Genomic DNA, 13,352 nt, shown 5'->3' on the forward strand with positions numbered 1-13,352 from the left:
GAGCAGAAGGTTCCAAGTTCCCTTCCTGGCTTCTCCAAGGTAGGGCTGAGAGAGATTCCTGCCTGCAATGGATGCGGATGGAAACACTCAGCAACACAGGAAGCTGCCATATACTGAGTCAGACTGTTGGTCCATCTTGCTCAGTATTGTCTACACAGACTGGCAGCAGCTTCTCCAAGGTTGCAGGCAGGAATCTCTCTCAGCCCGGTCTTGGAGATGCCAGGGAGGGAACTCGAAACCTTCTCCTTTCCCCAGAGCATCTCCATCCCCTGAGGGGAATATCTCACAGGGCTCACACTTGTAGTCTCCCATTCATATGCAATCAGGGTGGATCCTGCTTAGCTAAGGGGACAAGTCATGCTTGCTACCAAAAGACCAGCTCTCCTCTCATTCATTCATTAACTCATTAATGTAAGGACTCCTCAGGTTTCAGCCCCAGAACTTGTTCTTTTTTGTTAACAGGACCATCTTTCCCTGGGGGGCTGGTTGGTGGTAAGAGTGCCTCTGAGCATGCCAAGTGTGCTATATTTGAGTGCTGGGGAAGTTCAGTGAAAAATAAACCTTCCAGGTCTAGTGAAATACCCTCCAGGAGGGTTTAACTCTAATATCTTTTTGAACAAATGATTCATTTTCTCACATGGGTTTGTTCCCCCCCCCTGTAATATTTATTAACATAACTGTACAAAGTCACATTCTCTACCCCACCCCCCTTTTATGTAAATAAAATATTAATTTAAATGTCTTCCTGTCTGCAGCTCTCCCGGACTTTCCCCCTTTCCTTGTAGAGTCAAGGCAGAGCAGCAGCGAAAGGGAACAGTGAGAAAGAGAGTGATTTCCTGGAAATCAGGTTCAAGGGTTAAATGAGCAGTCGCCTGCCGCTCAGGGGCAATTAAGTTTCATTTCCTGAGTAGTGTGGTGCCAGTATGGATTTCAAAACCCTTCCCTTTTGCTTGGAACAATTTCATTCAAATGAGCTCTAGTTTGTTCTGCTGACTTTGCATCCTGACATCTCTGGCAGGGAAGGCTCAAGAAGAGAGCTGGTCTTGTGGTAAAAGTAAAGTGTGCCGTCAAGACGATTTCCACTTAAGGTGATGGTAGCAAGCATGAATTGTCCCCTTTGATAGGCAGGGTCTGCCCTGGTCTGCATTTGGATGGGAGACTACTGAGCCATTTTTGGAAGGGCGGTATATCAATCAATGAAGCATGCAAGCAAGCAATCAAATAAATAAATGTGTGAGCACTGCGAGATCTTCCCCTTAGGGGATGGGGCTGCTCTGGGAAGAGCAGCAGAAGGTTCCAAGCTCTCTCCCTGGCATCTCCAAGATAGGGCTGAGATTCCTGTCCGGTAGCAGAGCCAGACAGGAGTGTAGCTAGAGGAGAGGGGGCACATGTTCATCCTTCTCTCTGGTGGCCCCCCCAGAGTGAGGGAGATAATGAAGAAAATAGGGAGGGGTGGAGCTGGAGGGCCCTCAGGAGCTGGGGGCCCGTGTTCTTTGAACCCTTTTACTCAATTATAGCTACGCGCCCTGGAGCCAGACCAGCGGCTGCCCATGTCTAGCCACCGTCGCAGCCCCACTTGCCCTGCCCCCTATGTCTGATGTCAGACATGGGGGCATGGTATGGCTCCCGAATGGGGGTGTGCGGCCCCATTCGGGAGTTAGATTCAGGCCAGTGCTGTGTTTGCCTTAAAGTCAGGGAGAGCCTCTCCTGGCCACACTGTGAACGCAGTGCTGGCCATCTAACTCCCAAATGGGGCTGTGCACCCCCACTCAGGAGCTAAACCAGCCCCCCTCCCACATCTGACATGAGGGGGGGGTCAGGGCCATGAGGCGCGGCCCCTGAGGGGCGGCGGCCCGGGTTTTTTGAACCCGGTCTCCCAATGGTGGCTGCGCCCCTGTTCCTGCCTGCCACCTTGGAGAAGCCGCTGCCAGTCTGTGTAGACAATACTGAGCTAGATGGTCTGACTCTATATATGGCAGCTTCCTATGCTCCTATGTAAGATGTTTCAGTGATGTAAACAGAAAACCCCATGGTGGGGCGGGGGGGGCACTGGGGAATAAACCTATAACAAACAAAAACTGAGCTCCGGCCCCTTCCCCTAATGGGAAGTCTCATTCAGCAGGCAGCGCAAACATGTAGTTACCCATCCAAATGCCAACCAAGACAAACCCTGCTTAGCAAGAGCAACAATTCATGCTCACTACTGCAAGACCAGCTCGCCACCCTAATATAACAAAGGCTCCAGTCAGGTTTGAGCTTGTAACCCCTGGTTTACAACCCTTGTGCTCTAACCCCTGAGCTATGGAGACAATATGATGGCTTTTTCCAAAGGTTTATCCCCTCCTCTCTCCCTTGCACCCTTTTTAGACTCTGCAGTTTCCACCTTCAGTTCTTCCCTGTCCCTCGAGCCTTGACACATTGGCCCCACTTTCCAGATGACTGATACACCTCTCTGATTCCCAACCCTGGCTTGCTCCCTCCATTTAATAATACCTCCATTCATGCTCTCATGATGCAGGTGAATGCCTTTGGAGAAGATCAAAAGGGCTGGCTGATTATATCCAAGACCAATGTATCCTCTCCTCATTCTTATCTGCCATCCACTTGGACCACACCTCCCTGATCCACACCAGGTCTAGAAATCATCACCTCTTCTCAACTTTTGATGCCTGGGGCCTGCCCCTCTCCCCATTCCCTCTTTGCTCTCTGCCCATTCACCATTTTTCAACACCAACATTGAAATTCAGCATCCTGGAACACCAGCACAGTGCCACCTCCCTTCAAATCCCTTCATAAACCCCACTTGTTCAATAAAGCCTTGGGCAAATCCCTTAGACCCATTTCCCTAATGAAACTAACTTAAATACATGTAGTTGAAACATACTGAAACTCTCCCTTGCTAAGCAAAGAGGCACCTTTTTAAAGTGGTGATTATCTTGATTGGGCAGGGGGAAAGCAACTGGCCATATCCATCCCCAGCACAGCCTCCCTCCAGTGGCTGTTGCTGGTGTCTATCTTATGTTTCTTTCTTAAGACTGTGAGCCCTTTGGGGACAGAGAGCCATTTTATGTATTAGTTTATATCTATGTAAACTGCTTTGGAAACTTGTTGAAAAGCAGCATATATTCATTGTATTCGTACAATAGCATATTCTTCTTCTGCTTACCCCTGCCTCTATTTCCCACCCCTTCCCCCTGTTTCTATCTCCATTTTATTTTTGCTATTTATATTATACCACACGTGTAAAAGGTGCATTGAGTGGAGAGGTCTCTGCCCGAGTGGCTTACAATCTAGATATCAACCCAAAGAAACAACAGGGGGAGGAGTTGTTGTATCTTTGTGTTGATATCTAGATTGTAAGCCATTCGGGCAGAGACCTCTCCACTCAATGCACCTTTTACACGTGTGGTATAATATAAATAGCAAAAAAAATAAATGGAGATAGAAACAGGGGGAAGAAGTAGGAAGGAACCAATAACAAAAATGTGGAGTCTACTCAGGGAGTGGATTATACTGATCCAGAAATTTGTCTTTCATATGGTTTTGCATTGGCTGGTCATCCTCCATAAAGCAATTAAGGAGGACCTGACCTATTGACTTGAGGAACGCCAAGGCTGCATTTCAGAGAGTCACACACATGCTTTGGGATTCTTTGAGAAGTGAAAATGCTTGAGAAATTCCCAAGATTATGCCAGACTCATCCTTAGAGGATCCTTTCCCCAATATGCCAAATCGTCCCATCCCACCTGCTCATCCAACAAATCCACTCCAAGCCTGGAACTGGAAAGATAAATGGCATTTATTTTTTTAAAAAACAAGGCACATATAGATTATACACTTTTCTTTAATATTTCCCCCCTAACATGTAATGAAGTACTGAGTTGTTGAAAGTTGCTTTCACTCCAAATTGCATTAAAAAATTATATATCCTGAGGGCAATCTGGGGAGGAATTTTGACAAGAACCTTCCCACAATGAAATGGGAAATGCAGAAATCACAAGAACAGGAACAAATATGGGAAACCCAAGAACAGGAAAAAGCATATTGGAGTTTCCTACAGGCTATGATGTCAAGCTACCTCTGATATAAGCTATATAATTGAATCATGAAGAGCACATTTTTTCACTATTAGTGCCCCCTCCTTATTTCCTTGATGGAACCTCTCGGTGTAGTTTCTAGTCTGAACATTATACAGAGGCATAACAAGGTCTAAATGGGACTGTGTGCAATAACTTGTTATCTTGTGGGGGTGCTGCAAAAGGTTTTGGACATTCCCTAAGGGGGGTGGGTGGGCTCTCAGACCTGTTAGTACACATGTGTACTTTATTTTTATTTCTCCATGTAAACAGCTTTGGAAACTTTTGTTGAAAAGTGGTATACAAATACCCATCATTATTGTTGTTGATGTGCACTGAGTGCAAACCCTTGCTTCATCTCCATCCATCCTTTCTGGAAGGCCACCCTTGTTTCATCTCCCTTGGCTGTGTGCAATTGCCCCCCTAGATTGTTCCCACAGTTGCTCCTGGGCCTGCCTGCATTTCCTTCCCCAAAGAACAAGAGGATAATATCTTGCCAGTTAGAGCAAAATGTGTGCTTGGGAGTCACATGGCTGGATTTCCTGTGCCTTGGAATGGCATACCTTTTTTGCCTTTCCTGCCTCATCTTCCTTCAATATCTCTAATGAGGAATGGACTTTTGGCCTTGAGTGCCTCATACAGCTTATCCTTGCAAGAGCGATCCCAACTCGGGACCAGACTGTAGAGCTCTCGCATTTTTTCATAGCTGGTTCTCTTGGAGGAGATTTTTTGGTATCCCTCATCGTTCAGGATGGAAGCACCATACAATATATCCAGCACTGACTCCACCATGGAAACTCGCTGGATCAGCTCCTCCCTGTGCCGATCAATGAAATGTTCTTCTGGCAAGATGTGTGGCTGCCCCCCTGTCAGGATCGGAAACAGAGAAATAATTGAAATCTTGGGATGAATTGACCCCACAGAATGAAACTGGTATCCCCGTTTACAGTTTCTGGGACACCCTTCCAGGAGTCCCAGAAACTGCAGTTCGCAAAGAGAGGCTAGCAATTTCTAGCACAGAATTCATTTCGTAGCACCTCCCAATTCCCAGGATTATCTGGAAGAACCATGACAAAGTGGTGGGGTATTGATATAATAGTTGTGTAGATAATCTCTATTAGAGATGGCTCAAGTGAATTGTTGCAGAGGATGCTGCAAGGCATGCCATGTGGGAAAACACAACACCCACACAGTCTGGTTCCTAGACATCTGTGGGGATGGACAAAATGGACAAGGGCTCACCATTTCTTCCTGATGCAGCATTGGTGGCTGGCACAGGAGTCTGAACAGCAGCACCTGGAATGGAAAGGAAGAATGTGTCTGAGCATATATTGACATGCCCAATCTGAATGGATATCTGCTCAGAAGTAAGCCTCACTTGCTCCCATGTAAATTTCTTAGGACTACAAGCCCAGAGGAAGGGAGGCATTGCAGCAGCTCCACTGACTGCTCTTCACCTGCATGTATTTTATCCAGTGCAAAAGTATACAGGGAAGGGGCTTTGTTCTAGGATCTGGGTGTTTGCTCTACAAAGGCACGTGAAACAGATGCAAAGACTCTTGAACAAGAAATCTTAAAGAGTCTTCTTTTAAAACCAAAAAACCCTTCTGACATCCTTGTGCCCAGCGCCACTTATTCAAGCAAACATCAGAAGTCAATGTTTAATCAGTATTTTTATCTATCTATTTGATTTTTATACTGCCCTTCCAAAAATGGCTCAGGGTGGTTTACACAGAGAAATAATAAATAAGTAAGATGGAGCCCTGTCCCCAAAGGCCTCACAATCTATTAAAAAAAATTATGGCTGCTCATTACATGTTTGCACATTGGCAGTTCTGTGGTAGATTTTACTGAGGGGCTGAGCAGCACTGAAGGGCAACATGACAGGAAAAAGGAGGAGGAAAGCCATGGCTTAAACATCTGATGTTTGGTAAACTTTCCCACAAAATTCTCTAAAGCTTGAGGACTGCTCTGCTGAGTGTTTGAAGAAGCTCAGCCCTGATACTGAAGAACACAAGAGTTGCGGGAAACAGGAGCACTCCACCTTGGACCCCCAGATGGACAGCACCATTTGTGGCTGCGGATGATGGGAGCTGTAGTCCAACAAGCTCTGGGGATCCAAGGCTGAGAGCCCTGGTCTAAAAGAAGAGCAAAGCAGATTCCGAAGTGCACAGCTGGAAAGAAAATGACGGTCTAGAAAGTGAAACTAAAGGGACAGGAAGGCAGTCTAGAAAGAACCGGGCACCATTTCACAAAGGGGGGAAAGAGCTTTTAAACATGTGGAATAGGATGAAGCGGAGGTTGATCGGACGTGCCAGACAGATTCATGGTTCCCCCCCACCCCCATGCAAAAATCCTGGGAACCCCACCCCATAACGACCCAGATCAGCCTGTCTGCCTGCCTCCCCCGAGTTCTGGCGCTCCGCTTGCCTCCTCCTTACCCTTCCCGGTGAGAGCGAGGAGTTTCTTGGCCTCCGCCTTGCAGTTGACCTCGTCCAGCACCTGGACAGTCACCTCCACGGAGTAATCCTCGGTGTAGAAGCTGATCAGCAGATCGGTGAGCTCCAAGACCCCCGCCTTCTCCAGCCTCCCTCTGGGGATGTTCTCGTAGCCCTGCCGGACCGAGGTCCTGTTCAGCCTGGATTTGAACCTCCTCAGCTCCTCCTCTGTCAGGTCGTCCAGGACGTCCTCCAGGTGGTCGTGGACCGTCTTCCCCATCGCCTCGCTTCACGCGGCCAGCGCCAGCCGCAGCTTCAAAACCGCTTCGTTCGGGGAAAAGGCGCAGAAGGGAAGTTCAGCAACTCGGATTGGCTCAGAGGGAGGAGCGAGGTGTGGCCTGAGCCCCTTTGAAATGCGGCTGGCCTCTCTCCCTGCGCTTCCCAAGTTCCAATAGTGCTGGTATAACACTTCCTTTACATCTATATGGGTTGTTTTACAATTGGCAGTGTAATCCTGCCCTGTGAGATTTCTTTAACTTTCCCTATAAATGGAACACAATAATAACAATTAAATGATAACTTTGCACTTTAAAGTTTCTTTCTTAACACAAACAACAACATTTGCAAAATAAAAATTTAAAAAGTCAGAGACTTGTTCAGACTCATGTGTCCAAACTGAGGTCCCGTCCCCACCGCCTTTTGGTGGTATTGTTGGCTTGTTTAGAGTTCTTTCTTTGCTGTGGCATTAAGATACAGAGCCAAACAGTGAGACCCGGTTTTGGAGGGTGCGCGGAGAGAGCGGGCTAAGCCAGGGTATACTGGGGAGACCCTCGGAGCTGGGAGGCGGCTTTTAGCCTCCCATCCAGGGCGATGCTGCAGCTACGCATGATCTGTAAAACCAGGTTTGTGGAGTGCTCGCTCCACAAACCTGGTTTTAGGGCAGGGGTACTTAGGCGGGTTACCTGCCTAGGAACCACCGGGCTCACAGCCGAGCCTGGTGGTTCACACGATGGGGTGAAATTGGGCTAGCCTCAGCTAGCCTGATTTCACCCCATCGTGTGAATAGCCTCACAGTCTGTTTCTGTTTCCCCTTCTTGGAAGCCTGAAAATAATAAATATAGGCTTAAATAACCAGTAATTTCTGTAATAAATATAGGCTTAAATAACCAGCCCACAGGAGCTCTCTCTGCAGGGACCATCTTCAGCAGGCCTCTGGATAGTTGGAGGAGGGTTGTGCCTTTTTAGCATATGTGGTAGTCCCTATTCAACCTGCAGCCCCTCACTGGACAAGCCTAGATCACCTGATGTTTGCACCCTTAAAGAGCAGGGGTTACACTGGGTTTGAGGTTCCTGGCATATTATGACACCTCCTGTCCTGTGTGATGGTTGTCTCCTCTGCTGCTGTTCTTTACAGACTTTCAGATCCAATCCCTGGACATAATTTTTAAAAAACATCCTATTTCTTAAAAAACATCTGAAGACCCATCTCTTCACCCAAGCTTTTTCAGCTCTTTAAATTTGTAGGTTTTAATTTTATACTGTTTTTAAATTGTTAAACTGTTTTAACCTTTTGTATTTGTTTTAATTGTTTTTATGTCATCATTAACCGGCCAGAGATGAAAGTTTGGGCGGTACATAGGTTAAAGAAAGAAAGAAAGAAAGAAAGAAAGAAAGAAAGAAAGAAAGAAAGAAAGAAAGAAAGCAGGCGAGGAAGTTTTGCAGATGTCCTGGCACTCACAGGACTGGAGAAAGAAAAGTTGGGATCTGAACCTGGGACGAGACTGGGGAAGATGGAGAAGGAAATATCAGGCTAGAGGGGGAAATAAGTTGATAAACCCAAAGGAGAACAGCCTCCTAATTTGGGATCTCCTCCAATATATGTATCCCCCAGCTGCAATTCTGCTCTTGCAGAATCATGGCTGGCTTTCCTTCCACCCCACCAACCAGGCATGTTTGCTCTTTCTTGATAGGTGGTGCTTTGCGTTTTGTGAGGCTTATCTATATTTTTCTGCTTGGACAGGGCAAGGCTTCTTGGGGTTCCACAGTTTTTCCTGGCAAGGCTCAGTCAGTGCATTTAAATGCTTCATGGCAGGCAGAAATACAACCAATGCAGTGCTGGGGAAGGCTGCCCTCTGCAGTTTGAGGGAAACAGCCTGTGAGGATGGACAGGCTCAGCTCTGATGGCCCCTGCAAATGTCTGATTCCCTGAGTGGCTTGATGATCTGCTGCAGGCCATGCTTTGAAGCAAAGACCACACATGCACCACCGTGTTTATTTATAATTACATAATGTATGGTTATTGTCATAATTATATTTATTATGTTATTATTATTAGGCATATTTATGCCATATTTAGCTGAATCCAAGATTTTAGAAACAAGAGTCATTTCAGAAACAGAAAAACAGGAGTTGCTACAGCATAGTAAATCTCTTCATTCGCTCAATATTTTTAAAGGGAAATGTGCACTTTGGGAAGGAGTTGCAAGGATGCAGCAGGAGGAACCAGTCAGAACTCCTCTTGTGCTGGTGGAAGCAGGAGACGCCCAGGCCGCCAAGAAGCTCCGAGAAGAACACCAGGCTGCTTCTTAGGCCTCATGTCCCAGCATCTCACACAGTACGGAAAACCCACTTTCCCTCCCAAAGATGCATATTCCTCACCAGCAGGGAAGCAATTCATGGCAGGAGAGGAAATGAACATTGTCTCTGCACCACTAGGCTGGGAAGTAAGAAGGGTTTTGCTCACTAAGCTCAGGGGAGTGTGTTGTGGGGCATGAATTTCTACTGGAAGGGTTTGCAGAAATTCTGGTTCTGGCATTAAAAATGTATTTGATTTTTGTTTATTCCCATGATATTTAAAAAAAGAGGGGGGAAATTGGGTGGGGGGTAAGGATGTGTTTCACATACAAGGTACAACTTCAGCTGTATTTGAATTTATATAATGTGAATGTTCATTACTGTCCTCTCTTCGTAGAAATAAAAAAATCTTCCATCCCACCCAACAGGCCCAGTACTGATCCCCCACTTTAATTAAAAGGGAGGTAACCAGGGTGGAATCCTGCCTCAGAGACCTGCAGCTTAGAAACACGGGAACCATACGCTTGAGGGGCCTGCACCCAGGTTCATTTTCAAAACAAACATAGGTACAGCCATTCACGCAAAACCAAGTACATCTGAAAGCAGGCACAACTTCATGCCGGAACAGGGCTAGATCTTTGTGGGGAGTGAGCATATCTGAAAACGCATAGAACAACATCCTAAGTTGCCCATGATGAAGTCCTATTGAAACAAAAACTTTATATACTGCTTTTCAACAAAAAGTTCCCAAAGCGGTTTACGTAGATATAAATAAATAAATGAAATGGCTCCCTGTCCCCAATGGGCTCACAATCTAAAAAAAGTAAGATACCAGCAACAACTATGGGAAGGATGCTGTGCTGGGGGTGGATGGGGCCAGTTACTCTGCCCCTGCTCAGTAAAGAGAATCACCATGTTAAAAAGGCACCTCTTTGCCCAGTTAGTGGTTACGACTAACTTCGCTAACTTACCTCTGATTTCAGTGGTGCTTAGTTGTGACTAACTGGTCTGGATGCGGCCCTGAGTGTTTCCCTGTTCCCACTTTTCTTTGTTACTCACCATTTCTGGCAGACAGGAACATGTTGAACATGACAACATCACCTCACACTTCCTGTTTAGCGAAGCATAACACATGCACACATAACACACACACACATAAAACATAGTGCAGTTTTGCCTCAGCTATCCAGTGGAAGGGAGATTGTGTTTGTGTCAGCTTGGCTGGACCACAGTTCTGGGTGGATGTCATACTGAAGTTGCTATTTAGATCCACATTTCCCAGCCTTTTCTCGAGGCACACTTACATAAGTGGCGTGTGGAAACTTCCCACTTCTCCAGCGGGGCCTGTAGCATATGTTATAAATGGGCCCTAAATTTTAAAAAATGCACATAAATATTAAAACATAAATTTTTTACTTGCATAGTAAAGTAATTCAATTTTTTTCATTTGCTATATTTTGGAGTATGGGAGACCAAGCCACAAATTCACATTTACTACAACAGTGAACATTTATAATTTTCAAAGTGGTTTACATAAAAAATAAAGAGTGGATAGATGATTCTCTGTCTCCAAAAGGCTCACACTCTAAAAAGAAAAATGTGGTAGGCACCAGCAACAGCCAATGGACAAATGCTGTGCTGGACCTTCTCTTAAAAGGCACATTTAGCAGAAAAGGGATATTTTATCTAACATGGACCAAATAAAACAGGTAAAGTTTAATTTAATTCCCAGTTGGAAGCCGGGCGTGCGGGGCCCTTGAAAATGCGGGGCCCGTAGCAAATGCTATTTGCTACTACGTTAATCCGCCATAGACTGCCGCCTCCTCCTCACTCATCTTCCATTAACCCTTTCTGGTCCCCTCATCTCTGTCCAACACTCTGCTGCCAAAATCATTCACATCTCCCATCTCTCCAAGCACAGCACCCCACTACTTAAACCTCTTCACTGGCTTCCTGTCCAAAGTGTTGGAGATGTGACTCCATAAGGACCGACCCTTCACACCTATAATTCCCATTGACCATTCGGGATATTAGGAGTAGAGGTAGAGAGTTTAGGGCTGCCCCCTTGTTCTCTCCGATTTCTTGTATCTCTGCTCTAAATCTCTTGGGATTGGTAGACACTTAGGACGCTCCCTTCTTCATTGTTCTTTTTATTCTTTTCTTCTCCCCGTCCACCTTGAGGTACCTAGTACAGGGTGCAGGCTTTACTATCCCAGTCTGTGACTTCAAATAAGCCTTTACTTGTTTTAGCCCTTAAAGGATGATCTTTCTGTGAGCTCTGTTTTCATCAAATTGGGTTCCTCTGCTAAATAAAGGGTTAACTCAAATTCGCCCCTACGCAAAAGACTCCTGTTTCCTTTCCACCCTTTCTCACTTGCTGCCCCTTAGGTGCGGGAACTGCCTGTTGGGGCACCTGTGTGATGCCTTCTCTCATACATCCTTTGGATCTCTTCTTATAACCCATCTTTCCTGTAAAGCCTCTGGCAACATTCCTTAGTCCTCTTTCAGAGCTCTAAATAAGCTAAGCATGTGTAGCTGAACCAACAGCATATTTTTCTTCTGCTTAGCCCACCTCTACTTCCTTCCCCTTCCGCTGTTCCTTCCTCTTCTGACATCTAGATTGCAAGCTCCTCAGGGCCGGTCTTCTAGAAACATAGTAAGCTGCTTTATACTGAGTCAGACCACGGGTCCATAACTCAACAGCTCTTTCCAAGGTTTCAGGCAGGAGTCTTTCTCAGCCCTGCCTGGAAAGGTCAGAGGCTGAACCTGGGACCTTCTACATGCAAACCAGATTCTCTACACGGAGCCACAGCCCTGAGGACATTACATGTTATACGGATGAGACAGGTGACTGCCCCTCTGTCAGGACTGGAAACAGAAATAATTGAAATCCTGAGACAAAACATCACATTCTACCTCTCGACATTGTAGTTCTGTAAGGGGAGGCGAAGTGATTTCTGTAAGATAAACTGAAGAATGAATAGATAGAAGTAATTGATTAAATACTTTTTATCCCTTCTTTGCAGCAAAGACAACAGGCTGGTATTCCCCCTACTTTAGTGGGGGGTGGAATCCCATAGTGCACCCTCCTTATTTCGACAGAATCTCTCAGCATTGAATCTAGTGTGAACTTAGGTTAGAGTGCTGGACTAGGACCAGGGAGACCCGAGTTCAAATCCCCATTCAGCCATAAGACTAGCTGGGTGACTCTGGGCCAGTCACTTCTCTCTCAGCCTAACCTACTTCACAGGGTTGTTGTGAAAGAGAAACTCAAGTATGTAGTACACCACTCTGGGCTCCTTGGAGGAAGAGCGGGATATAAATGTAAAAACAAACAACAACAACAACAACTTGGCATTACATTCAACATGCTGGACAACACCAAGTCATGAGGCCACAGAGTAGTAAAGGTGGTCCAAATTATGAATATTTAAAGTGAACATACTGAATGTGAATACCCCATTTAAGTTAAAGGGGGATACATGGTAAGTTATGCTGTGGTTATTCTCTTTGGAGTTCTTGCATCAGGCAATGGAATTGCCCTGGCAAAGTCACTGCTTTTACTTTGGCAAACAAGAGGAAGATGTGAAATCTTGTCTCGTCCTTTCACTTCCATAAGTCAATGCAAAGAGTGAAAAGGGTTTTCCACTGTTTTCTTGCTTGTCAGTCAGGTCAGAATTGTGTCCTCTCCCCCCATCCCCTGGTTAAAACAAGGAAGGGTTGGGAGAATACTTCTCTTACCTACTAGCAGGAGACTTGTACATTTTACTGTTCTTTTCTGCAATTATGAGCAGGGGAGATAAAAATTATTTTTAAAAAAATTAAAATTTTATTTTTTAAAATCTTAAATCCAATTATAATTTCTTAAAATTAAATTATACTTGTTTTTAAGAGACCCTGTCTGAAATCCAGACTAAGCTACTCAATAGGAGTGCTCTGGAGTTACTCAGCAGGGCTACTCAGGAGTAATTTAGTCTGGATGTCATTTAAACATCATAAAGCCAGTAAAACATTCCAAGTTTTATTTTTAAAAAGGAAGACCATAAGAACAGCCCTGCTGGATCAGGCCCAAGGCCCATCTAGTCCAGCATCCTGTTTTGCACAGTGACTCACCAGGTGCTGCTGGAAGCCACAGGCGGGAGTTGAGGGCATGCCCTCTCTCCTGCTGTTACTCCCCTGCAACTGGTACTCAGAGGCATCCTGCCTTTGATGCTGGAGGTGGCCCACAGCCCTCCGACTAGTAGCCATTGATAGACCTCTCCTC

General features: G+C 45.7%; 1 protein-coding gene across 1 annotated transcript; it reads right to left on the reverse strand.

The window, feature by feature from the left end:
* Positions 1–3,781: 3,781 nt before the first annotated feature.
* LOC128331457 (apoptosis-associated speck-like protein containing a CARD) lies at positions 3,782–6,843 on the reverse strand. The gene is made up of 3 exons (XM_053264915.1): positions 6,518–6,843; positions 5,319–5,372; positions 3,782–4,942 (listed from the first exon to the last, which is right to left on the reverse strand). Exons 1-3 carry the CDS (start codon positions 6,792–6,794, stop codon positions 4,659–4,661), a joined length of 615 nt encoding a protein of 204 aa, XP_053120890.1. The 5' UTR covers positions 6,795–6,843; the 3' UTR covers positions 3,782–4,658.
* Positions 6,844–13,352: the final 6,509 nt, after the last annotated feature.

Source organism: Hemicordylus capensis, chromosome 6 (genome assembly GCF_027244095.1).
Source record: "Hemicordylus capensis ecotype Gifberg chromosome 6, rHemCap1.1.pri, whole genome shotgun sequence".
Taxonomy (NCBI): domain Eukaryota; kingdom Metazoa; phylum Chordata; class Lepidosauria; order Squamata; family Cordylidae; genus Hemicordylus; species Hemicordylus capensis.